The sequence below is a fragment of the Neophocaena asiaeorientalis genome, unplaced genomic scaffold (genome assembly GCF_003031525.2).
Source record: "Neophocaena asiaeorientalis asiaeorientalis breed wild unplaced genomic scaffold, Neophocaena_asiaeorientalis_V1.1 scaffold1, whole genome shotgun sequence".
In the NCBI taxonomy this organism is placed as follows: domain Eukaryota; kingdom Metazoa; phylum Chordata; class Mammalia; order Artiodactyla; family Phocoenidae; genus Neophocaena; species Neophocaena asiaeorientalis.
Genome location: NW_020171981.1, coordinates 1 through 23,744, shown reverse-complemented (window position 1 = coordinate 23,744; position 23,744 = coordinate 1). Strand labels below are relative to the sequence as shown.

The following is a 23,744-nucleotide window of genomic DNA, read 5'->3' as shown; positions in this document are numbered from 1 at the left end:
ACGAGTCTCGCGACAGCCCAGTTGACAAATTGAAGAGCTCCGCCCGCTTATGCACGTCAACAGATATGGATTGGAGTGTTATGTTTTAGTATCTTGAGAGCGGATAATACGCTAAAGAACCTACAAATCCTAGGAAGACTACAATTCCCATCCATCCTCGCGAGTCTCCGGCAAGTCGTCCTCTAAGGTCGGTGACCTAACTAAGGTCCGGCGCAGCTTTTACCTGGGAAGGGGAAATCAGCCCACGGCTGCGCACTCGTAGTTCCGCCCCTTTGCCCCAGTGTTTGTTGTTGTTGTGAGGTTCTGGCTGCTCCTGCCCCGCCTCCGCCAACTCACCTTCGACCAATCAGTGGGGTGGTAGTTTTGAGGGACAAGTGGTAAGAACCAATCATCTTGTCGGAAACTCAGAGACGCAGGGGACTAGGCCCTGTCTCTCTCCGCCATGTTAGATTCACCCCGCAGGGATAGCCCGAGAGCTGGCTGCGGACGGTTCTTGCACTGGCCTCGGGCAGGCGCCCCCCGGGGGCGGGAAGCTGGTAAGGAAGCAGTTGCGGTTACCTAGGGGTGGTGTCACGTCGCACTGAGAGGGCTTGGGGAAGTTCAAGGGAGGAAACCTGCAAAGAAGAGGGGCGACTTTTTCCGTGTCTGGGGCCAGCCGATCTTTTCAGTGACCGGATGGGAGAGCCGTTCGTGTTCCGAGGGGCCAAGGGGGCGGATACCACCGGAGGGATGGCTGGTCCGTGGCTTAGAACGCCTGGCTTCTGCTGAAGGACGCCGAGACTCCCCAGCGCAAAGAGGGCCTAGGCAAAGAAAACGAGAGAGTCTTCAGGGGTTGGTGATACTGTCTTGGGGCCATGGAGTGCCAGGAAAAGTTAAGTGGAAGACTAGGATGAAGTTTTCAAGAAAAAAAAAAAATGACACTACCCACACAGCCTCCTACTTCCCCTCATCCCACTTTTGGGGAACCTCATAAGCAAGTCTCCTTGGTCAGGGACCTCTGGTATTGGAAAGGCACCGTTTTTCCTTTTTATCGAACACGCAGCTTTCAGATCACATATTTTAACTCCAGGATAGCTTGTACAGGCCTCCGGTGGAGACAGTAATGAAAGCTCACGTTCCCAGGTCAGATTCATTAAAGGGATTTTTGATATCCTGGAAAAATCGACATAGAGGAAAAGCTGATCTATGCCAAGCAAAGATGAGCCAGTGGCATGAACTTAATATAATGCCAGTTAATGAAAGCTGAAGGCCGAGGCCCCAGCTCCCTGACTTTACTAACTACAGGGACAGAGGGTACTAACGATAGCTTTGGTATTTCCACAAGTTCAAGACTAATGCTCTTGCTAAAAGAATTTTCACATATAAGGCAAACAGAAATAGGCAGCTCTTTATGAAGACGTGGATATGGTCCAGCTAAACTAGAATCTCCCACTTCCTGTTTTCTCCTTGCCAGCCAACCAGTTGGATGAACTCCAAAGTATCTAAACTAATTTCCAACTGTGTAATTTGAGAAAAGGCAAAGAAGATTAGTTTCCTTTTGGACTTTAAAAAGTGTGGAAGTGTGTTTCTCAGAAGTTGAAAAGTGAGAATGTGTTTTAGAATATCCACTTTTGGCTGAGTGAATCAGTCACCTAATCTCCCTGATTTTTTGCCCAAGATTCTGGGGAGTTGCCAGGAGTTCTGTCCAAATTTTAAGGACCCCAAGAATTGCATTCCATATGAATGAAATACTAGATGTCAGCAGGATTGGTGCTAGAAACTATTTTGGTGGTGAACTTGGCTCTAGGTAGAGAAAAAGAATGGAAAATGTTGGAGGATGATTGTCTTTGGATTAAAAAAAAAAAATCCCTGATCCTCAGAGAGTTCAAGATCGTTTTTTTTTTGTTTTTTTTTTAAGAGATTTTTATTTATGTATTTATTTGGCTGTGCCGGGTCTTAGTTGTGGCATGCGAACTCTTAGTTGCAGCATGTGGGATCTTAGTTCCCTGACCAGGGATCGAACCCAGAGCCCCCTGCATTGGGAGCGTGGAGTCTTAGCCACTGGACCACCAGGGAAGTCCCTCAAGATCGTTTTTAATGACAGTTGTATTGTTTCACAGGGCAGTTCCTTACACTGTGGAAAACAGGACTATTTCAGGCCCTGATTTATTATGATAATAACTTTTATGTTTGAGTACTGTTTTCAAAGAAATAGCATACACATTTTTACTTGATCCTTGTAATAACATTGTGAGATTAGCAAAGCAGAGGTCTTAGACCTATTTTACAGATTAAGGAACTGAAGCTCGGAGGTTAAAAGACTTGCTCACACTTATATGGCTAGTAATGTGCCAGAGCTGTGTCTGGAACCCAGCTCTTCTAAACCCCTGTGATCCCTCCTCTCATTACACTGTAAACTCCTGAGACTTAATCTTGTTCCTCTCCAATGTCCTGTGCCTGGAGCAGAACCTGGCTCTTTGTAGATGCTTAGTCAAGTTTTATTGATGAATATGTTTTTTAGAAAACATATAAACATATAAAAAAGCTGGCCTTTTTCATTACAACTTACGTTTAGATTTAAACAAACTATTTTTTCATAAAGTCAAAAAAAACCAATCTAACAACTCATAAGTAATCAATCCTTAAAATTCTTACCTTTTAGAGGTAAATATTCAATTATTTTATGGATGAAATGAGTTTGGTTAAAACAGTTGACTACAGTCAATCCATATTGGGGGGATGGAAGGGTATAGATGAAATGAGGGTAGCTTTGAGTTGATCATTGTAGTTAGATGTTCACTACTCTCCACTTTTATGTATGTTTGAAATTCTCCATAAAAGAAAAAAGTAGCCTACAAAAAAAAACAAAACACATGAACTTCGATGAAGGTTGTTGAATGCTACCCCTGTATAGGTTCTTGGCGAGTGGTTCAGCCTCTAACTTGTTAAATGGATCTAATAGAGAACTTTGGTTGCTCAAATTAGGAAAGGGCTACTTTTCCAAGAAAAGTATAGACCATCACTTTCAGGCTTTAGGAATGTAAATTCCCCAAGAGTAGAGACCTACGCTTACTCATCTTGGTAACCTACTAGTAAATATGTAACAGTAGGTATCTGTTTAATTAAGCAATCATTATAAAGTTCATAAAATCCTAAAGGATTTTACAAATGTTAGATGATTTCTGTGAATGTGGCCAAAATTTACATTCTCTCTGCAAACATGGCAGTGAGATTTGTTTTAAGCCACCCACTAGACTGTAAATAGCAGAAGAGCAGGCACATTATCTTCACACCCACTGCTGTGTCCTCCTAGCCTAGCCTGTATTAGGTCCTCACAAGTATTTGTTGAATGAATGTTTATGCAGTTTATAGAACTCTTTCTAATGTGTTTTCTCTCTCTCACCCATCCTCTCTTCTCTAGCCCCACAGCATGGAACCACAGGTTACTCTAAATGTGACTTTTAAAAATGAAACTCAAAGCTTTCTAGTTTCTGATCCAGAAAATACAACTTGGGCTGATGTGGAAGCTATGGTGAGTGTTATTTTGTTTTGTTTCTCCATCCTTTAAGCATAAATATTTTTTCCAGAGGTAGCTATTTTTAGCTGTGTCATATTTACCATTTCTGGGCCTTTTGGAAAATTATTTTTGACAGGGGCTTGGGATTCATATAGGAGATGTGCCCTGGTAGAGGAAACAAACAAATTCTTTCTGAGGCGTTTAGAAAGGAAAGGTAAATTTATTTTTTTAAGTGAGATAGGACTTAGAAATCCTGTTTATTTTAGAAACAGCCTGAGGAATGAATTGGAGTGGACTCCACCCTAACGAGGCCTGAGGTGAATGTTCTCTTGCTTGAGAGCAGATAGGTTACTGTGGTTTTTGAACCACCAAGGATATAATTTGTGTTTTGCAAGAACTGATCGATTGCTTTTATTGCTAGGTCAGAGGATGAATATCTCAAAGTTGAGCAGGAAAAACTCGCACGGGTGTTCAGATAGCAGCTCATCAGTCACTTTCGTTGTTGTTAGTGCTTTTCCTCTTCTTGGTTTGCCCTTTGTACTCTTCTGTTTTTGTTGGATTTGCAGTAGTAAATGTTTTACTTCCTGTGTAACTATGTTTGTCTATTGAAACTCTTTGGTAAAAACCTAGTTTTACCTGGTTGGTAAAAACTTACTTTTCTCTGGTTATGTGTTATGGTAACCAAAAAGGAAAAGAAATGGTGGAGAGACCTCAAAAGATGATCTGATCTCATCCTCTGTCTTCCAGGAAAAATGTTTCCTTTATACTACCCTGGACAGATGGTTATCCAGAAAGTTGGATCTTGTTTGTCAAATGATCTGAAAATCAAACACAGCTATCTTTTTTTTCCTAGTAGTTAAATGAACTGACAGCTTGCCTTTTTTCTTTATTGTAAATTTTAAATTATAAAAGTGTAATACATGCCCATTATAAGAAGTGAAACAATCCAAACAAATATAAAGAAAATGTTAATATCCCTCCACTCCCCATACCCTCCACCCGCTATTCTAGCCTCTTTGGGGGTAACCAGTGTTAACAGCCCTGTGTGTACTTCCCACATTTTCCATGTTCATACAGTTATCATACCATACTATGAACATTATTCTACAACTTGCTTTTTAAAAACAAAACAAACAAACAAACAAAAAAAACAGGAGAAAAACAAGTAGTGGTTTACTAACATGCATACCTCCTGTATACATGAGTGATACCCAGGAAAACTGAGTAACTCCACAGCTTGCTTTTTTTAACCCAGCCTGTATTATAGACACAGTTCTCAATGAATAGACAAGGATCCAAGCTGCTGGTGGTGTTATACAACAATTTAACCATCCCTTATTGAAAGATTGTTTCTAGGGTTTTTTGTGGGTTTTTTTCAATTGAGATATAGTTGACATATAACATTATATTAGTTTCAGGTATACAATGTAATGATTCTATGTTTGTGTGTATTGCAAAATGATCACCGCAGTAAGTCTAGTTAATATTCATTACCACACACAGTTACTTTTTTTTTTCTTGGGATGACATCTTTTAAGATCGATTCTCTTAGCAACTTTCAAATATACAATATAGTACATATTATTAACTGTAGTCACTGTGCTGTACATTACATCCCCAGGACTTTATTTTATAACTGGAAGTGTGTACCTTTGACCACCTTTACCCATTTTATCCACCTCCCATTCCCTGCCTCTGGCAACCACCAATGTGTTCTCTGTATCTATGAGTTGATGAGTTGTTTATTTGTATTTAATATTCCACATATAAGTGAGATTATATGGTAGTTTTCTGTCTGATTTATTTCAGTTAGCATAATGCCTCAATTTCCAAAAGGTTGGGGTTTTTTTTTTCCTTTTACCACTAAAAAATAAACTACAGGAGATCCCTCTTTGTATATATAACGTATACGCTGTTCTATAGGATAAAGTTTCCCAAAGTGAAATTAATGGGTCACCAAGCATGTGACTTTAAATTTTCATAGATATTACTGCATGCTTTGCAGAACAGTCGTAGGACCCCACAGAAGCACATGACAGTGCCCTGGATCTTTATCCGCATTGGATGTCTTTGTTTTTGTTTTTGGACGCAATGCGTGGCTTGCAGGATCTTAGTTCCCCAACCAGGGATTGAACCTGGGCCCTCGGCAGTGAAAGCCCAGAGTCCTAACCACTGGACTGCCAGGGAATTCCTCAACATTGCATGTTACAGCTTTAAAAATTGTGTTGCCATTCTGTTGAGATGACATCTCATCGCTTTAATTTAGGTTGTTCTGACTACCATTAAGGTTAAACATCTTTTCATGTATTTGTTAGGCATATCTGATTTCTTCTGTGAAATTTCTGTAGATTTTGGCCCACTTTTACCAGTTAAGATCTTATGATTAGCAGTTGCTTTTTGTGTATTGCGGATATTAACCCTTTGTCTCTCGTGATTTGCAAATAATTTTCCCAGTCTATTGCTTGTCTTTTGACTTTGTTTTTTTTAACCATGTAAAATGTTTAATTTTTATGTAGTGAAATGTGTCAGTCCTTTATTTTATGACTTCTAGGGTTCTATTACAACCTGCCTTTTTGATACCTTGATCATATAGTGTGTACATTTCATTTGCAGGTAAAAGTTTCATTTGATTTGAACACTATTCAAATAAAATACCTGGATGAGGAAAATGAAGAGGTAAAGTATATTATGGTACCCATGACCAGGTATCCAGAATAGGGATCTTATTTCTCAAGAGGGATGTGGAGCTCAAAAAGTTCAGAATAGTGTTTTTCTCATTTGTGTAGGAGTTTAAACATATTTGATAATTGCATGTTCTAAGCTGATTTGTGCCATCTGAGATGGAGTTGAGAAATAGGGAAGCGACATTGAAGAAGAAAATCTGAGAGATAACTTTTAAAACTATATAGTGACAAACAAACAACAAAAAAAACTATATAGTGATCTTATGTTCAACTATATCACAAGCTGCTATTTAGTTTCTAGTAATAAAAATAATAATGACAAACCCTTATTGAGTGGTTACAATGTGTCAGACTAACAACAGTACTATTGTCATCATCTCTGTTTTACGCATGAGAAAACTGAGGCACCGAGAGTTTAAGTAACTTGCGCAAAGGCACAAAAGCTTGGAAATAGCAGAGTAGGGTACTACTCATACCCTCTGATATACATACCTTATACCCTCTGGCTCCAGAGCCCAGGCTCCTAGCCACTATATTATGCTGCTTCTTAACTACCTGAAACAAAAGAGGATATAATAGTTAAGCAGTAAAATTACTTAATTATTCACATTTAGTTCAGATACTGGAAAAGCTGAACGCCTGACCTGAGGTTTTGTATCTATCCTGTGAGGCTGGATATGCTGAATTGCTCAGTTGATGAGAGGTTTATAATTCACTGTTGCTTTTTTTCCTTTTACAGGTATCCATCAACAGTCAAGGTGAGTCCCTAAGAGAACCTATTCAGCTTTATTTAAAAGCCTTAATCTGATCATAGGCATTGGCATTTCCATTTCCATTCAAATCTTGTTGCAGTATTTATTTTAGAGTAGAATTTGGTATGCAATAAATGCACTCACTTACCCATAGGCATTAGTTACATAGGAGATCTTTATTTTATAACAGTTTTTTGTGTATAGGTTGGTGCCTTGATTGGACCCAAAGGACAGCTTTAATGAGAGGTTCTCTTATATTTAAGATGCTAATGTTTTGAAAAACATGTTTCCCAGTTCAACATATTTAACTTGTTTTCCTGGTATTGCTTTTGTCCTTGACTTGGTATATATATTAAAGTCAAGTTATAAATAAGATGTTTGGTTTTTGAGAGCATGGGGTGCATTTTCCCACAGGAGCAATGTTATATTTGAAGATTAGGTTCCCAGGCTAGCCCCCAGAAGCTTATTTTAACCAGCTGAAATGATAGTATTAACACCATCCTTTAACTTCCTTGAGTCCTGAGCTTCACTAAGCCTAGAGTGAGGGAGCTGGATTGAGTTTTTGTAACTGGAAGACTCTAGTAGCAGAGAGAGGGATTTAAGGGGGAGAACCGATTTGCAGGTAGCTTCTATTTATGATGGGATAAGAAGGGAATTTGTCAGCAAAAAGGTAGTAGCTGTTCATATATAAGGACTGTAAGCTAAGAATTCTTAAAAGTAAGAATTGTCCGTGCTTAATAGAATCTTTTGGGCTGGTAAAAAAATCACAGTATGTATATTTTTGTCCTTCTAGGAGAATATGAAGAAGCACTTAAGGTAATGATCATTTCATCTTATTTTCAAATAACTTTTTAAATGTTTATGGACTAAAACTTGAGCCTGAATTCCATTAGCCATGCGGAGAAACTAATGAGTATAAACACAGCAAAACCCATTTTTAGGGAGACTGTGATGAGTTCAGCATGCCATGCAGCAAAAGGTGCCTCCTAATACAAAGCTTCCTTCCAGTATCGCTGCATCTCATTGCTGGTCTTGATGCCCCTGTACTGGCATTTCAAAATTGAAAGAACTCTGAAATGATGCTTTCTGGTTCACATTTTTTATCTCTTTCCTTCACCTTGTTCCCTGTCAAATGTTACACTATAATGTGGAAGAATTTAAGGTATAAACCATCCATTTACAACCTCTTGTATGTCAGTGATGAATTAGAGTATTCCTCAAGGTCACTTATTTAAGGTGTGCTAAGCTGACCTTTCACTGACTATCCTTTTTGAACTTCTAATCCAGGCTGAGCCATTTTCCATAATCACTTTTTGTCTAGGGAGGGAAAGGCAAGATTTTTTTTTAAATCAGGAGCTGGATTTACCCTTCCTGGTTTTTGATCAGAATTGCTATTCTGAGTGCCACTTGTTTCAAAAGTTTAGCCAACGTCTTCTTGGTTTTTACGCAGAAATCCTCATTTACCAGCCAGTCTCTTGGTTTTAGGCATTCAGGCCCTTTCCTGGTTTCTCTTAGTTGAAATACCCATCTCTGTTAGTAATTTTTCATGCTTCGTAATTTCCCTCTGCAGGACTTGGGATGTGTGTGTATATATAAATATATAATATATATAAATATATATAATACTGACTTAAAAATCAGATTCTGCAAAGTACATTTTTTTTTAATCTGTGCCAAAAATGTGTTTTCAGAGAAGATCTTATTTTCATACTCAGAGTTTGTATTGTCACTCATTTGTATAAGTGCGCTTCGTTACAGCACGGGCCCTTGCCCCCACCATTTGGAAGTGTCACACACACACACAAAAAGCCTGTACAAAAGACTGGCTTCCCTTCTTCCTGTGACCTTGACCTCTCTCACAACTTCCTAACACTTATTAATTTATGAAACTTTTCCTCAGCACAGTTTTGTTTTGCATGTCCATTGGATTACAAACTTTATTAAAAAATATAGAACAACAACAAAAAGAAATTTCCCTCTGCCCCAGTTTTCACGTGATCTTCCTAGTTCCTCTTTGCTTTTTTTTTTTTTTAATTTATCTATTTTATTTACTTATTTTTGGCTGCGTTGGGTCTTCGTTGCTGCACATGGTGTTTCTCCAGTTGCTATGAGCGGGGGCTACTGTTTGTTGTGGTGCATGGGCTTCTCATTGCAGTGGCTTCTGAATTCTGAATTCCATTAGCCGTGTTGCGGAGCACGGGCTCTAGGCGCTCGGGCTTCTGTAGTTGTGACTCACGGGCTCTAGAGCACAGGCTCAGTAGTTGTGGCGCACGGGCTTAGTTGCTCCTCAGCATGTGGGATCTTCCTGGATCAGGGCTCGAACCCATGTTCCCTGCATTGGCAGGCGGATTCTTAACCACGTGCCACCAGGGAAGCCCTTCCTCTTTGCTTTTAAGCTGTTCTAACATGATGTCTCCCAACACCCCTTTACTCTTCTCCAATCTTCTGGCTTTTCTTTTTCCGTATTCAGAAGCTATAGTAGTTTCATTAAAAAAGTCATTTAAAAACTTCAGAATTCTTCTACCTTTCTCACAGCCACTATTAGTTTACCTATTCTGTCAGAAATCTTGGATCTCAGCAGTCTAGAGTTTATATAAACCTGTCTTGCCCTAGGAAGCAAGACTTTTTCTACCTACATTTTTTTCTGTAGTAACATATAATACTTAAAATTCCATGTTTATATTTTGACACAGTTCGTTGTAGTTGTTTCTTGAGCAATATTTTCCACAGACTCTACCAAATATTTTAGAAAAAGCTTCTTGGTTTGTGGTCTAGAATAGGAGTTGGCAAACTATAGCTGGGAAGCTGGCCATATATGTATGTGTGTATATATATATATTTAAAATTTTTTGTAAACATCGTATTTCATCTGAATTTAATATGATACAAAAGTATTATGTGCTTGAACCTGTCACTCAAATAGAAGGTTCTTTCAGTTCTCCAGGCCAACCTTCCTTTAGAGGCAAATAAGAAACAAATCACCTCACACCTGTCAGAATGGCTATCATCAGAAAGACCACAAATAACAAATGTTGGCGAGGATGTGGAGAAAAAGGAACACTTTTACACTGTTGGTGGGAATGTAAATCGGGGTGGCCACTGTGGAAAACAGTATGGAGGGCTTCCCTGGTGGCACAGTGGTTGAGAGTCCGCCTGCCGATGCAGGGCACACGGGTTCGTGACCCGGTCTGGGAGGATCCCACATGCCGCGGAGCCGCTGGGCCCGTGAGCCATGGCCGCTGAGCCTACGCGTCCGGAGCCTGTGCTCCGCAACGGGAGAGGCCACAACAGTGAGAGGCCCGTGTACCGCAAAAAACAAAAACAAAAACAAAACAAAACAAAAAAAACAGTATGGAGGTTCCTCAAGAAACTAAAAATAGAGCTACCATACGACCCAGCAACTCCACTCCAGAGTATATATCCAAAGAAAGCAAAAACATTAATTTGAGAAGATATTTGTACCCCAGTGTTCATAGCAGCATTATTTACAATAACCAAGATATGGAAGCAACCTAAGTGTCCATCAACAGATGAATGGGTAAAGAAGATGTGTGTGTGTGCGCACGCACACGCACACACACACACACACACACAGGAATACTACTCAGCCATAAAAAAGAATGAACTTTTTCCATTTGCAACAACATGGATGTAACTTAGAGAAATAGGTCAGGGAGAGAGAGACAAGTATTGTATGTTATCACTTATATGTGGAATCTAAAAAGTAAAACAGGGACATCCCTGGTGGTCCAGTGGCTAAGACTGCACTCCCAGTGCAGGGGGCCCAGGTTTGATCCCTGGTTAGGGAACAGATCCCACACAGTGCAACTAAGACCTGGCTCAGCCAAATGAATAAACAAATATTTTTAATAAATAAAACTAGTGAATATAACAAAAAGAAACAGACTCATAGATACAGAAAAGAAACTAGTGATTACCAGTGGGGAGGGACAAGAAGGGTAGGGGATTTAGAGGTGCAAACTATTATATATAAAATAAATAAGCTATAAGGATATATTTTACAGCATGGGGAATTTAGCCAATATTTTATAATTAAGAAAGGAAGAGAAATCACATTATGTAGAGTATATATAGGTAATTTGCTTTTACAAAAACAAAATATTTGGACGTTTTATATTCAGTATAGCTTAGCAATCCAGTTTCTGTTGACAAATTTAGTTAACTGTTAGGAGGTATAGTACATATTCAAGAGAACTTAATAGCCCGCAGATATTTTAACCCTTAAGGATGACATGTCTGATTTAATTTTGTTTTTGTTTTTAAAGAAGATACTGGTGGGAATTCCCTGGTGGTCTAGTGGTTAGGACTCCGAGCTTTCACTGCTGAGGTCATGGGTTCTGTATCTGGTTGGGGAACTAAGATCTCGCAAGTCACGTGGTGTGGCCAAAAAACAAAAAGGAGATAATACTGGCCTTTTTTAGTAGAGGCTTTGAGCTGCTTCTCTCTCTTTTTTCCTCCTAATTCTTGTTCTTTAACAGCATGCTTAGCTTGTACCTGTTCACATTCTTCCTGTGCTGTTTGATTTGATGTTTTCTTTTTCTTTTTCTTTGGAGCAGCAATAGAATTTACTCTTATGCTACGTTGTTCTTCTGGCCGAGGCTGCTCAAAGCTACCATGTTCTTCAGACAAAGTCTGGTCAATACTATGTTGCTCTTCTGGCAAAGGTTGATCTACGTATTCTTCTTACAAAGGCTGGTCAACTTGTTCTTCTGATAAGGACTGGTCAACTTTTCTAGGTGGCTTCCTGAGTCTTTCCTCTACATCTAAGTAGAGGTGCTTCAGATGATCAGGATATAAATCTGTGAATTGTGATTCCTGTGAGGTTTGAGCCTTCATTTCCTGTTGTAGCAATTTCTTATAATTTTTCTGACTTTTTAGTTTTCTTCAAAATGTGAAGCCTTCCCTCACGAACTTTCCCCACGAAGGCCTACAGATGGTTGATGGTTAGGTTGCCACGTGCTCTGTTTCACATTCTTATTTCTGAATCCTGCCAACAGCTCCTTCGTTACGTGTCCCAAAAATCCCTGTCTGCCACCTTGCTGCCAGCATCACCCTGGCCACATTTTTTTTTTTTTTTTTTTTTGCGGTACACGGGCCTCTCACTGTTGTGGCCTCTCCCGTTGCAGAGCACAGGCTCTGGACGCACAGGCTCAGCGGCCATGGCTCACGGTCCCAGCTGCTCCGTGGCATGTGGGATCCTCCTGGACCAGGGCACAGACCCGCGTCCACTGCGCCACCAGGGAAGCCCCACCCTGGCCACATTTTTATAAATAAAGTTTTATTAGAACACAGTCATGCCCATTCATCATGTATTGTCTGTGGCTACTTTTGTGCCACAATGGCAGAGTTGAGTAGTTGTGACAGAAACTGAATGGCCTGCAAGCCTAAAATATTTATTGTGTGGCCCTTTAAGAAAGTTTCCTGGGTACTTTCTTGGTGGTCTGGTGGTTAAGACTTCACCTTCCAATGCAGTGGGTGTGGGTTTGATCCCTGGTCAGGGAGCTAAGATCCCACATGCCTCACAGCCAAAACACCAAAACATTAAAAAAGTAGAAGCAATATTGTAACAAATTCAATAAAGACTTTAAAAAAAAAAAAAACACTAACAGTTTGCTGAACAACAAGGATGTACTGTATAGCACAGGGAACTATATTCAGTGTCTTGTAATAACCTATAATGGAGAAGAATCTGGAAAATAATATATATATGTATATATATAAATAACTGAATCACTTTGCTGTGTGCCTGAATCATTGAAAATCAACTATATACTTCAATTAAAAAAAGAGAAAAGGAAGTTTGCTGATCCCTGGCCTAAGATAATAGCTTTCAGACTTTTTGGACGTGGAATGCTGTTTTTAAGTGGAATCTTAAGAAGTCTAATGTGTGAAAATAGATAAAGGAAGAACAAATCTTGTCACTGGGTAACAAGTGGGAGGAGCTAGAACCCCACGGACTTGACCCCCTAATCTCTTCTTGGACGCTGGAGTACCTTCATGGAATCTCAAATGCTCCTTGAAGTAGAGTTTTCAAAATAGGATATTTAAGAAGATGCTCTTCAAAAAGAGGTGACCACTTAAGCATGCTTTCCAAAATACTATTCTTAGTGGGAAGGTAGACGCTTAACTTTGGACATAGCTTTAAGTTTCCTGGGTCTAGAATTGACTTTTGAAAAGTTGAAATTAGAATCTGTAAGTGGAGTCCTACGTAAAAACCAGTTAATAGATGGTAACTAGACAAACTGTGGTGATTATTTCACAATGTATATTTGACATTTTCAAATGTCAAATCATTATGTTGTAACCTGAAACTAATATATGTCAATTACACGTAAATTTAAAAAGTTAAACAGAAAAATTTTAACTTTTTAAATTTAAAAAGTTAAAGTAGTAACCCAATTAATGAAAACATCTCACTTAATGAAGAGCTACACTAAAACCCTTTTGTTTTTAACAAAACCATTCCTAGTTAACATTCTTGGCCAAGAAACAGCAGACTGTTAACATATTTGTTATTTGATTTAATAAAAGAAGCATGAATCTGATATTTTCCAGCATATTTTACCACACCTCTTCTGTTTAGGTGTCTTTGAAATTTTATTTAGGAAAGGAGAATCACACAATATTGTTTTTTGTTTGTTTGTTTTTGTTTTGTTTTTTTTTTATAAATTTATTTATTCATTTATTTATTTTTGGCTGTGTTGGGTCTTTGTTTCTGTGCGAGGGCTTTCTCTAGTTGTGGCAAGCGGGGGCCACTCCTCTTCGCGGTGCGCGGGCCTCTCACTGTCGCGGCCTCTCTTGCTGCGGAGCACAGGCTCCAGACGCGCAGAGCTCAGTATTTGTAGCTCACGGGCCCAGCCGCTCCGTGGCACGTGGGATCTTCCCAGACCAGGGCTTGAACCCATGTCCCCTGCATTGGCAGGCAGACTCTCAACCACTGCGCCACCAGGGAAGCCCCACAATATTGTTTTTAATTTCATAACGTATGCTCTCAGATGGCAGTTAAGCAGGGAAACCAACTGCAGATGCAGGTCCATGAAGGCTATCGTGTGGTCTACGAAGCCCCACCCCCAGTTGGAGCAGAAAAACGACCAGTTGCAAGGACAGGGAAGAAGCCACTTGCACATTATTCTTCACTGGTGAGAGTCTTGGGATCAGACATGAAGACCCCGGAGGAGCCTGCAGCACAGGTACAAAGGGAATGGACCTGTCTCTATGATTTTTCTAACCTATGTTTCATTGTCTCTAGTCTAAGATTTGAGCTGTTCATCAAAGATTTGGGAGTTGTTGTGACTGTCTCCGTCTGACTTTTTGAAACTAGTAACAGTGGTTACTTCTGGAGAGGAGCATGAGTAGTTTGACATAAAGACTTCGGTTTTTCCTATACTCTTTCATGCTCATTTTTTTGGACCATATATTTATATTATTTGGCAACAGAAACCTCAAAGTAATACATTTCAGGAGATTTACTTCAAACAGAAAAAGAAAAAAACTATCTCCGATTGTGTTTACTTGCAGCAGTTTCCACCTGCTCCACGTGACGCAGACCAGCCTCAAGACAAGCCCCCAGACTGGTTCACAAGCTACCTAGAGACAGTGAGTGTTCTTTCTGGCTTGGGTTTTAGTGGCAGTGTTGGAACAGGTGGAATGTGGAAGAAACAGAAAGCTAAATCCAGATGGCTGCTGCCTCTGGTACAGGTGAATGAAGAGTAGTAGCTAATAATATCCAAACTAGAGTAGTTCCAGTCAAGAAAGTTCCTAGCTTTTGCAATAATGTACTAGAAAAAGGGGGGAATTTAATTCTAAGGATGTAAGGGAAAGGGACAAATTTCTGTGCTTGAGAAGGAAGAGTTAGAAATTTACTCATCAATGGATTTTTTGGTATTTTATTTGAACCAGTTTAGCTATGGAAGGAATAGACCTTTTTTGCTTTGTTTCTGTCCCTTCATTTAGTAGCTATTATCTGTTTATTATGCTCTTATGTTATACCAGAGGTGGTGAGGTTTCAGGTCTATTTGATATTTTCATGCCTTTTTCCAGTCTTGGAACTGAGGGGTTTTTTCCCCCGTCTTCTCTGTATTCTAGTTCAGAGAGCAAGTGGTTAAAGAAACGGTTGAGAAGCTTGAACAGAAATTACGTGAGAAGCTTATCCTCCAGAATCCATCCTTGGGTTCCTGTCCTTCAGAAGTCTCAATGCCTATTTCAGAGGAAACACAGTTTTTGCCAGAAAACCAGTTCAACTGGCATATTGCTTGCAGCAGCTGCCAAAGGAGTATCGTTGGTGTGCGCTACCAGTGCAGGTAAAGCAGTAACTTGGCAATGAATAGCTCTTAGTAGAACTTAGAGCAGGTGGGCCTTCTAGCATTCTGGGAGGTACAGGGTGTGCTCACCTCTGAGCATCATCCATAGCAGCTCTGGACTGGAAACAAGCTACTCTTCAGCCACAAGAGAAAACAACTATTTGAAGGGTATTCAGATTGTGGTGTTCATATATACTTTTGAATGAAAAGAGCCAAAATTAAGTTCCCCAAAACAAAATTGGATCCCCAAGGATTATCTCCGTATTCCAAATGCTTTCATATCTCGTTTTCTCCCATAGATTGTCCTTTGAAGTAGATACAGGTGAAGTGTTACTACCCTCGCTTTATTCATGAGGATCGAGACATGGCGTGGGTGGGTGATGTGCTCGGGTTCCCACCTAGCTGGTCATAGAGCAAATAAGGAAGTCTGGGTCCCTATCGCCCAACCTCAGGCACTTCCCACTGCTCCTTTCTTTTCCTCACAGCCTCTGCCCATCCTACAATATCTGTGAAGATTGTGAATCGGGGCCATATGCCCATGACTCCAATCATGTCCTGCTGAAGTTGCGGAGACCTTTTGTGGGTTCCTCTGAACCCTTCTCTCACTCGAGGTTCTCTACTCCTCGTCTTCCTGCCGCTCTGGAACAGGCCAGGTAAAACCGTATGTGCACGGGATGCTTGTTCTCTGTTTGGTTTCTTGGTTTTGGTGACAGGGTGTGAGTCACAAAACTACAAATAGTCTCCTGGGAATTCCTTGGCAGTCCAGTGGTTAGAACTCCACGCTTCCACAGCAAGGGGCACGGGTTCGATCCCTGGTCGAGCAACTAAGGCCCCACATGCCGCATGGCGCAGCCAAAAGCAAAACAATAAAAGCAAATAGTCTCCTTAGTTCCCACTCCTTTCCAGTTGATGTGCAATGACGGGGATAATTATCCTCCAAAGCTAATGAGATGGAAATGAGAACTACAGAAAGAAATTAAGAAACTAACCTAGAAGCTGATGCTGATGGAGACCACAAGTGGCTCAAAATAGCTTCAAGATTTTTAAAATATTTATTTATTTAGGCTGTACCGGGTCTTGGTTGTGGCACTCAGGATCTTCACTGTGGCGTGGGGGACTTTTTTTTTTTTTTTTGCAGCATGCATGCACAACCAGGGATTGATCCCGAGCCCCTGCATAGGGAGCGCAGAGTCTTACCCACTGGACCACCAGGGAAGTTCCTGAATAGCTTCAAGATTTGTTTGTGAGATTTGTTTTTTAAGACTGTGTTTTTTATCTCACAGGCTCCAGAAACAGGTTGACAAGAACTTTCTTAAAGCAGAAAAGCAAAGATTGCGAGCTGAGAAGAAACAGCGTAAAGCAGAGGTCAAGGAACTTAAAAAGCAGCTTAAACTCCACAGGAAGATTCATCTGTGGAATTCGATCCATGGGCTCCAGAGCCCCAAGTCTCCTTTGGGCCGACCCGAGAGCCTGCTGCAGTCTAACACCCCAATGTAAGCCCAGGGCCAGGGCAGGAGCCAGGACTTTAGGTCCAGCCCTCTAAAACTGGAACCTAAGCCAACTTCTGTCTTATTTATTGGTAACCCATAACACCCAAACCCTTAAAACTTCCCATTTTCCGATCCTAGTGTTCTTAAAGGATGGTTTGGTAGTTATCTTTGACACTTGCTTTGTTGCCTTCTTCAGAAAAACAGAAACCAGTAAGGTTCAGAAACTGGCTGGTGTGACCTCTCTTCACTGGAGGCAGTCTGGATTTGAAGCAAAAGAAGCAAATATTTTAAGAGCCCAACTCTTTAGTTAATTTATGGACCCTTTTAGTTATCCTCACCATAGTTTTTTAGCTTAGGAGTCAGGTCCCCTTGGGTTTCTTTTTGTTTTTTGAGGTTGTTTTTTGGGGTTGTTTTTGGCATGCGGGATCTTAGTTCCCCAACCAGGGATTGAACCCGCGCCCCCTGCAGTGCAAGCACGGAGTCCTAACCACTGGACTGCCAGGGGATTCCCATTGTTAGTATTATTTTTAAGGCAAATGCATTGGTACATCCTCCAGGGTCACTGTCTGTGTCTCAAACCACAGTATTGGGTATTCAGAAGACATCACACCAGCAGCAAGTGACTAAATATTTGAATTTCTGTTCAGGCTCCCTTTGCAGCCCTGTGCCTCAGTTATGCCAACCCTCAGTGCAGCATTTGTGGATGAGAATTTGCCTGATGGGACTCACCTCCAGCCAGGAACCAAGTTTATCAAACACTGGAGGATGAAAAATACAGGAAATGTAAAGTGGAGTACAGACACAAAGGTATTTTTCCCCACAAAACGTGAAGATGAAGTGATTTGAGGTGGCAGTGTGTTTAACTGACAGGCTTTCTTTCTCTTGTCACTATTCTTTTCAGCTCAAGTTCATGTGGGGAAATCTGACTTTGGCTTCTACAGAAAAGAAGGATGTTTTGGTTCCCTGCCTAAAGGCCGGCCACGTGGGAGTTGTGTCTGTGGAGTTCATTGCCCCAACCCTGGAGGGAACATACACTTCCCACTGGCGTCTTTCTCACAAAGGCCAGCAGTTTGGGCCTCGGGTCTGGTGCAGTATCATAGTGGATCCTTTCCCCTACACAGAGAGCTCTGATAACATTGAAAAGAGCGTGATCAGCTCAAGCACAGGTGATGATCTCACCTGCCAGCAAGAGGTGAGCACTGGAAGGGTGACTAAAACCAAAAGAGCCCACTCACAGCTGGTGGTTCTTCAGAAGTCTGGAGAAGCCAGCTTCTCCCCTCCTTAGAACACATCATGTGCTTATATTAGGCCTAGTCCTCAGGGGCTCTGTTTGCATGTCCTTCGCATCTTGGTGCAGGCGTCCCTCAGCGCTTTCGTGTCTCTGTAGTGATGTGTGGCCAGCCTCTGTGCTGCACGAGGGAAAGCAGAGCTGCCTGGCCTGTGGGCCTGCTGAGCTGATGCCTTTGCTGCTTAAGTCATCTCTCCTGTATATCCCTTGTGTATGTTTCCTAAATACTAATGAAGTCTTACCCTGGTTGTTACTTGGTGCACAGTTTTTTCAGGCAGCTTCCCTGTTTACTACTTAAATTTAGTTACCCAGTGTTAATGTCCTGGTTTTGACTCTTGTTTTTATGGTTAATCTAAGCTATTGTCATTAGGGGAAGCTAGGTGAAGGGGGTAATTAGTAAACTCTCTATACTGTTCTTGTAACTTTTCTATAAGTCTAAAATTACAACAAAACAAAAAGTTTTAATACATGCAGTGCTTTTGTTTTTAGGGAGGCAGCCGTCAGCTTGCCTTTTGAGTTCTGTTGAGGGCCTAAAATGTGTCCCAATGGTTTATCTCCATAGGAAGCTCTTCTTCCGGCTAAAGAAGAAATTCCACCTGGTGAAACAACTGAGCAGGCAGAAGGGACAGGAACCTGCATCCCACAGAAGGCCAAAAATGCTGCCAGCGAGAGGGAGCTCTACATCCCATCTGTGGACCTTCTGACTGCCCAGGTGGAAGACTGAGCCCTTTGAGGGGCGAGGGACAGAAAGCCCTGGGGAAAGACTTCTGAACTTGTTGAAGAAAAGGCGGTAGAGCCATAGGTGGTGCTCAGGAAGTTAGAGATGTGCCCACTCTGATCTAGTCAGATGCACTGAATGGCAAAATCATCACCAGTGGGAACAGGCTTCTAAACTAAATGTTTCGTCTTTGAATTGGGAACTTACCTTGTGCTTCCCACAACTTCCCTCTAGTTGCCTCTTCTTTTCTGCCTAACTGGTTCACCTTCACCCCCACTGCATTTGCTCTCTTTCCTGCCATTTGGTTATTTGAATGCCTACTTCCCATTTAACTCTTCTTGTTTTCACTTGACTGATGTGAGGCATGAATTTGAACAGAGTTGAATCTGGGATGATACAGAACTCAATGGCCTGCAGGACCCATCAAGACAAAACATGGCTCTAGCGTGTGCTGCGAGTAGTCTAACCTTGTGCCTTTTTTTTTCAGGACCTGCTGTCCTTTGAGCTGTTGGATATAAATATTGTCCAAGAGTTGGAGAGAGTGCCCCACAACACCCCTGTGGGTAAGAATGTCACTCGGTCCACCTTGCTTATTTTATTAACAGGCCTCAAAATACTGCAGCCCTGATTCTGGTGGTTAGTATTTTATTCTGAGGAAATAGTTGGCAAGGATTTCTCCCACAATGTGATATTAAAACTGCACCCATTGGTTCATTTTCCTTCCTCTCCCTGTTGTCAGAGGCAACAATACCAGTTTGTGCAAAGTTTCCCCACCATAAAGGGACCCTCTTCTCCATTTTTCTCTGGATATTTGTGTCCCTTTGTTCTTTTGCATTCGTGGCTCTGTGTCTTGGCCATGGTCTCCCAAAGCCAAACAACCGTTTATGATCCTTCCTGCATTGATGGATCTGTCTGAGATACTTGTGTGCCTAATGGTCTGGAGAAATTCTTTAGAACGCCTTGAAGTGTACCTGGTTTTATTTTAGCCATGCAGGAGGCAAGAAGCCTATGAGCTGCTGCTTCTGGACACTGACTGTTGATGATGTGAAGCTTTTTCGTGGCTGATGGTTCTCCTGTCTTCATTCTCCAGATATGACTCCCTGCATGTCTCCTCTGCCACATGACAGTCCTTTAATAGAGAAGCCAGGCTTGGGGCAGATACAGGAAGAGAGTGAAGGGGCGGGATTTAAAGAACTTCCTGGTAAGGGGTTAAATATTTGTAAAGTATTTGCATCCTCCCCTTCCATACCACACCCTGTTGTTACACATACCCCCTACTAATCTTACCTTGCTGTGTGAGTGGCTTTCCTGTAGGATCTCATTTTTTGAAGTCTCCTCACCTTCACATGGCACCAATAGCAGCTATTCCGTGGCATCGCATCAGCATGGGTACATGACTAGAGAAAGATCTTCAACACTTTAAACACTAATTGCAGACAAAGTTCATGTCTTTTTCAGATTCCACAGTGTCAGTAAAGAAGAGGGCTGAGAACATTTCTTCAGTGGAGGAAGCAGAAGATGACCTGAGTGGGACCCAGTTCGTGTGTGAGACTGTAATCCGATCCCTTACCTTGGACGCTGCCCCGGATCACAAACCACCTTGCAGACAGAAGTCCACGCACAGTGAGTGTTGATTGCCAGACCTGAGCAGATAGAAGTGCTCTTCTTTACTGAGAGTGGTGGAGAGAGCGGGATCTTTGTTAGAATTCGGATCATGGTGGTTTCTTTGGGCTCTGCATATGCTACCTGACCATTTTATTTATAGCATCAGGAGCAGAGCAGCTACCGTAGCTCATTTCTGTCCTTCTTCAGGGGCAGAGTTTCAGCTGCACGCCACAGAGGAGCAGCAGCCGGTTCTGCTGCCTGGATTCTGCAGCAAGGAGTCTTCTCGTAAGTTGACAGAGCCCCTCAGCAGAGACCCCCGCCGGCAGCTGAGTTGTCTCCTTCTCCCAAGGGCAGCAGTCAGGAAATAGTGGGCAGAAACAGGAGCACCAGACTAAGTTTCTCAAGGTTAAATTCTGCTGTAATAAATTTCTTCGTGGCAGAAATTTTTAGATGTCAGATAGGTAGAACCACTGTCATGTATTTCAAGTACTATCCAAAAACTCAAATTCTACTCCATCAAAATAATGTGAAAAAATGTCTTGTGTTTATTATAGTGAAATTTGACCCATACCTTTAAGCATGATTTATCTCACTTTTTAATTTGTGTATCTATATTTAAACTGTATATATTTTTAAATATATGTATTTCCTCACACATACTTGTGTACAAATGCATAACAAAAAAGTCTGGAAGGACTTACGCCAAAATGTTCACAGTAGTTATCTCTGTTAAGGTTATAGGTACTTTTTTATTTCCTTTTTTTTTGTCATCCATGTTTGCCAATTTTCTATCATGACTACTCATTACTTCGCAAAGAAGAGAAGGAAAGTAGTCATACGGTCCTGAAGTATTTACCACCAAACATTTTCTCTTCTTAGAGCACTGTTAGCTAGTATATCAGTTTTGATTTGAACCCGTCTCAGTATGTTAACCATCACGTGAAGAGGAAAAGAGATGAGGCCTCCTTGTTTTAAGATTCATAGTGTTCTCAGAAGCCTCGATGTTTCTGCCAATGTTGTTTTTGTGAACTTTGGTTCTATGTAGCTTTGCGTAGGTTTAGAATATGGCCGTGACTATGGTTTCAGCAGCCCTTCCCTCTGGTTTGTCCCTGTCCTCTGGGTTTCATAATTATAGCTCATGACCTACAAGGCTTGGTGGGGTAAGGGTAGCACAGGGGCTGCTTTTAGCTTGTACCTTAAAATTGGTTACTTTCATCCTTTAGTGAAATTTGCCCCACCCGAAGAGGGACCACTTGGAGACGAGAGGGAAGAGATTGTCCGTATTGTCGAAGAAGAAGCTGTCATGGAGGAGGAGGAGGAGGAGGAGGAGCTCAGAGATGAAGTTCAGAGTCAGTCCTCTGCTTCTTCGGAGGATTACATCATCATCCTGCCTGAGTGCTTTGACACCAGCCGCCCCCTGGGGGACTCCATGTACAGCTCTGCCCTCTCACAGCCAGGCCTGGAGCGAGGGGCTGAAGGCGAGCCTGGGGTTGAGGCTGGGCAGGAACCGGTCGAGGCTGGGGAGAGACCCCCTGGAGGGGAGAACCAGCCACAGGGGCACAGCATCAATGATATCCTTATGACCTCACAGACTCTGGACACAGTGCCCCTGACCCCAGAGGTGGTAGGGCCTCCGCCACGGCTGCCCAGGTACCATCCACACCCCGCTCTGCTGGGCTGTTCTCCAGAGGTGGAATAAAGAGAGAGGACTCAACCTGATCTCAAAACCTGTTTCTTTGTCAGCAAGGGAAGAGTCTATTTCCCATAGTAAAGTCTGATGAATAAAAGTTGTACTTCCCAGTATTTGTGTATTCTGGATTTAAAGAAATACTTGTTTCAGTTAACCTTAATTATCTGAGTATAATCTGTCTACTTATGTTTTGATCATTGAGAGCCAGTTTTTAAACACAAACATCCCTGGACCTTCCTCCCTGTTCTGTTGACTCATGGGCAAAGGCAGCAAAAACTCTTTCTCATACTAATCCAAACAAAGTAGAATAAGAAGTTTAATCCGTTACGGAAACAAACATACTACAAAACCCAGATAGAAGTTACTGTTTTTCTCTACTGGTTCTGTCTGTGTCACTGCTCTCTCACAGTACGGAAAACGGTGGAGCCTTGACTATAATTTAAAGCCTTCTCCCTGGGAGCTAGATATTTTCTTTTATCAGCACCACTTGATACAGGGGGAAGTGACCAGACTGAAGCCAGTCTTTCTAGCTTGACTAGCTGAAGAGGAAAACCAGAAGAAGAACGAGCCCTTCTCACCTGATCCCTAAATTCAGACATGTGATCGGGATCAGAAATGTGAAGCCTCTGTAGAGAACTTGGCACTGCTGTGCTCTGTTTACTGTTTCTCCACCGTTACTGTAGGCGCCTTTTCAACTTACTTTCAATATTGTGTCTTTCTGAAAGGAGTCCTCCGTATGCACAGCATCATGGTTCCCCAGGAGCGGATTTACCAGTTACCGTACCAGAAGTTTTTTCAGTCCCTGATCAGAGCAGAGGAGGTAATGACCAGCCTGAGCTTTCTCTTTTTCTGTGCTCCTTTCTGATGGAACCAGGTGTAAATAGGCACTCTATCTTTGTGATTCTTGGCAGTTTTTAGAAACTTGCCCTTTGACTTTTTCTGTGCTCCTGCCTCATACTCTTTTGTTCTGTCTTCTAGCTTAAGCTTAATATTTATTAAACGAGATCCCATAGAGGTTGGCATTGTGCTGTAGTGGAAAGAACACAGGCTTTTGGGCCAGACTAGTCTAGGCTCCAGCCTCAGCTCCACCTTTCTTCACCGTGTGACCTTGCAATGGTTCAGCAGGGTCCTAAGACCTGAAGGTCTGTTTCCTTATCTACAGAATAAAGAGACTAGCACTTTGAAGTTGTGAGTAGACCCTCAAAGTCGCTTTCCTCTCGTCCTCAAAAAACAAAACCTGAAAGTACTTCAGAACTAATAAACTATTGTGATAGGATTATAGAATTAATTTTTCTGATTCACTAAACAGTCACCTTGCATTGCATTCTGGACGGTTTTCTTTAACCTTTACTTAAACCACCTGCAAAATTTCTCAAATATTTAAAAAGAAGGAAAAAGAGACTTTAATCGTTGCGATCAGATTGCCACCTGCCTCAACAATAGCCTTGCTGTGATTAGGAAACGCCAAGGGGTTTATGGATGCTGCATCTAACCAACAGCTCTTTTGCTTTTAGAGCTCAGAGGCTCATCAGGACTTGTAAACAGCAGACAGAAGAGCTCTGACCACTCCAGGTAACGGGGGCTTCCTCGTGCAGCCCCTCCTTCAGAAGCAGAGGGATATCCTAGTATTGCCTCCGCTTCAACGAGCCTCTCAGAGCCCGTGCCACCTGCCGAGAGCGGAGGAGAGCCGTCATTCCCTC

At 41.7% G+C, this 23,744-nt stretch overlaps 1 protein-coding gene across 2 annotated transcripts; it reads left to right on the top strand.

Moving 5' to 3' along the window:
* The first annotated feature begins 415 nt into the window (after positions 1-415).
* NBR1 (NBR1 autophagy cargo receptor) lies at positions 416-23,686 on the top strand. Of its 2 annotated transcripts, none has more exons than XM_024742355.1 (20): positions 416-536; positions 3,401-3,511; positions 6,110-6,172; positions 6,920-6,938; positions 7,726-7,748; positions 13,949-14,143; positions 14,475-14,549; positions 15,039-15,253; positions 15,739-15,906; positions 16,537-16,746; positions 17,391-17,550; positions 17,645-17,935; positions 18,594-18,743; positions 19,237-19,312; positions 19,840-19,950; positions 20,208-20,372; positions 20,562-20,639; positions 21,578-22,004; positions 22,770-22,864; positions 23,559-23,686. In XM_024742355.1, exons 2-20 carry the CDS (start codon positions 3,410-3,412, stop codon positions 23,618-23,620), a joined length of 2,685 nt encoding a protein of 894 aa, XP_024598123.1. In that variant the 5' UTR covers positions 416-536; positions 3,401-3,409; the 3' UTR covers positions 23,621-23,686. The 2 variants fall into 2 exon arrangements, with proteins under 2 accessions (XP_024598123.1, XP_024598115.1); XM_024742347.1 differs by having other exon boundaries at positions 14,472-14,549.
* The last annotated feature ends 58 nt before the right edge of the window (positions 23,687-23,744 follow it).

What these genes read in the sequence shown, in the direction of transcription:
- NBR1 (XM_024742347.1), top strand. Translation starts at nt 3,410, where the DNA reads ATGGAACCACAGGTTACTCTAAATGTGACTTTTAAAAATGAAACTCAA. An exon ending in ATCTCACCTGCCAGCAAGAG is followed by an intron (nt 17,936 to 18,593) that starts GTGAGCACTGGA and finishes TTATCTCCATAG; the next exon opens with GAAGCTCTTCTTCCGGCTAA. An exon ending in GGGATTTAAAGAACTTCCTG is followed by an intron (nt 19,951 to 20,207) that starts GTAAGGGGTTAA and finishes TGTCTTTTTCAG; the next exon opens with ATTCCACAGTGTCAGTAAAG.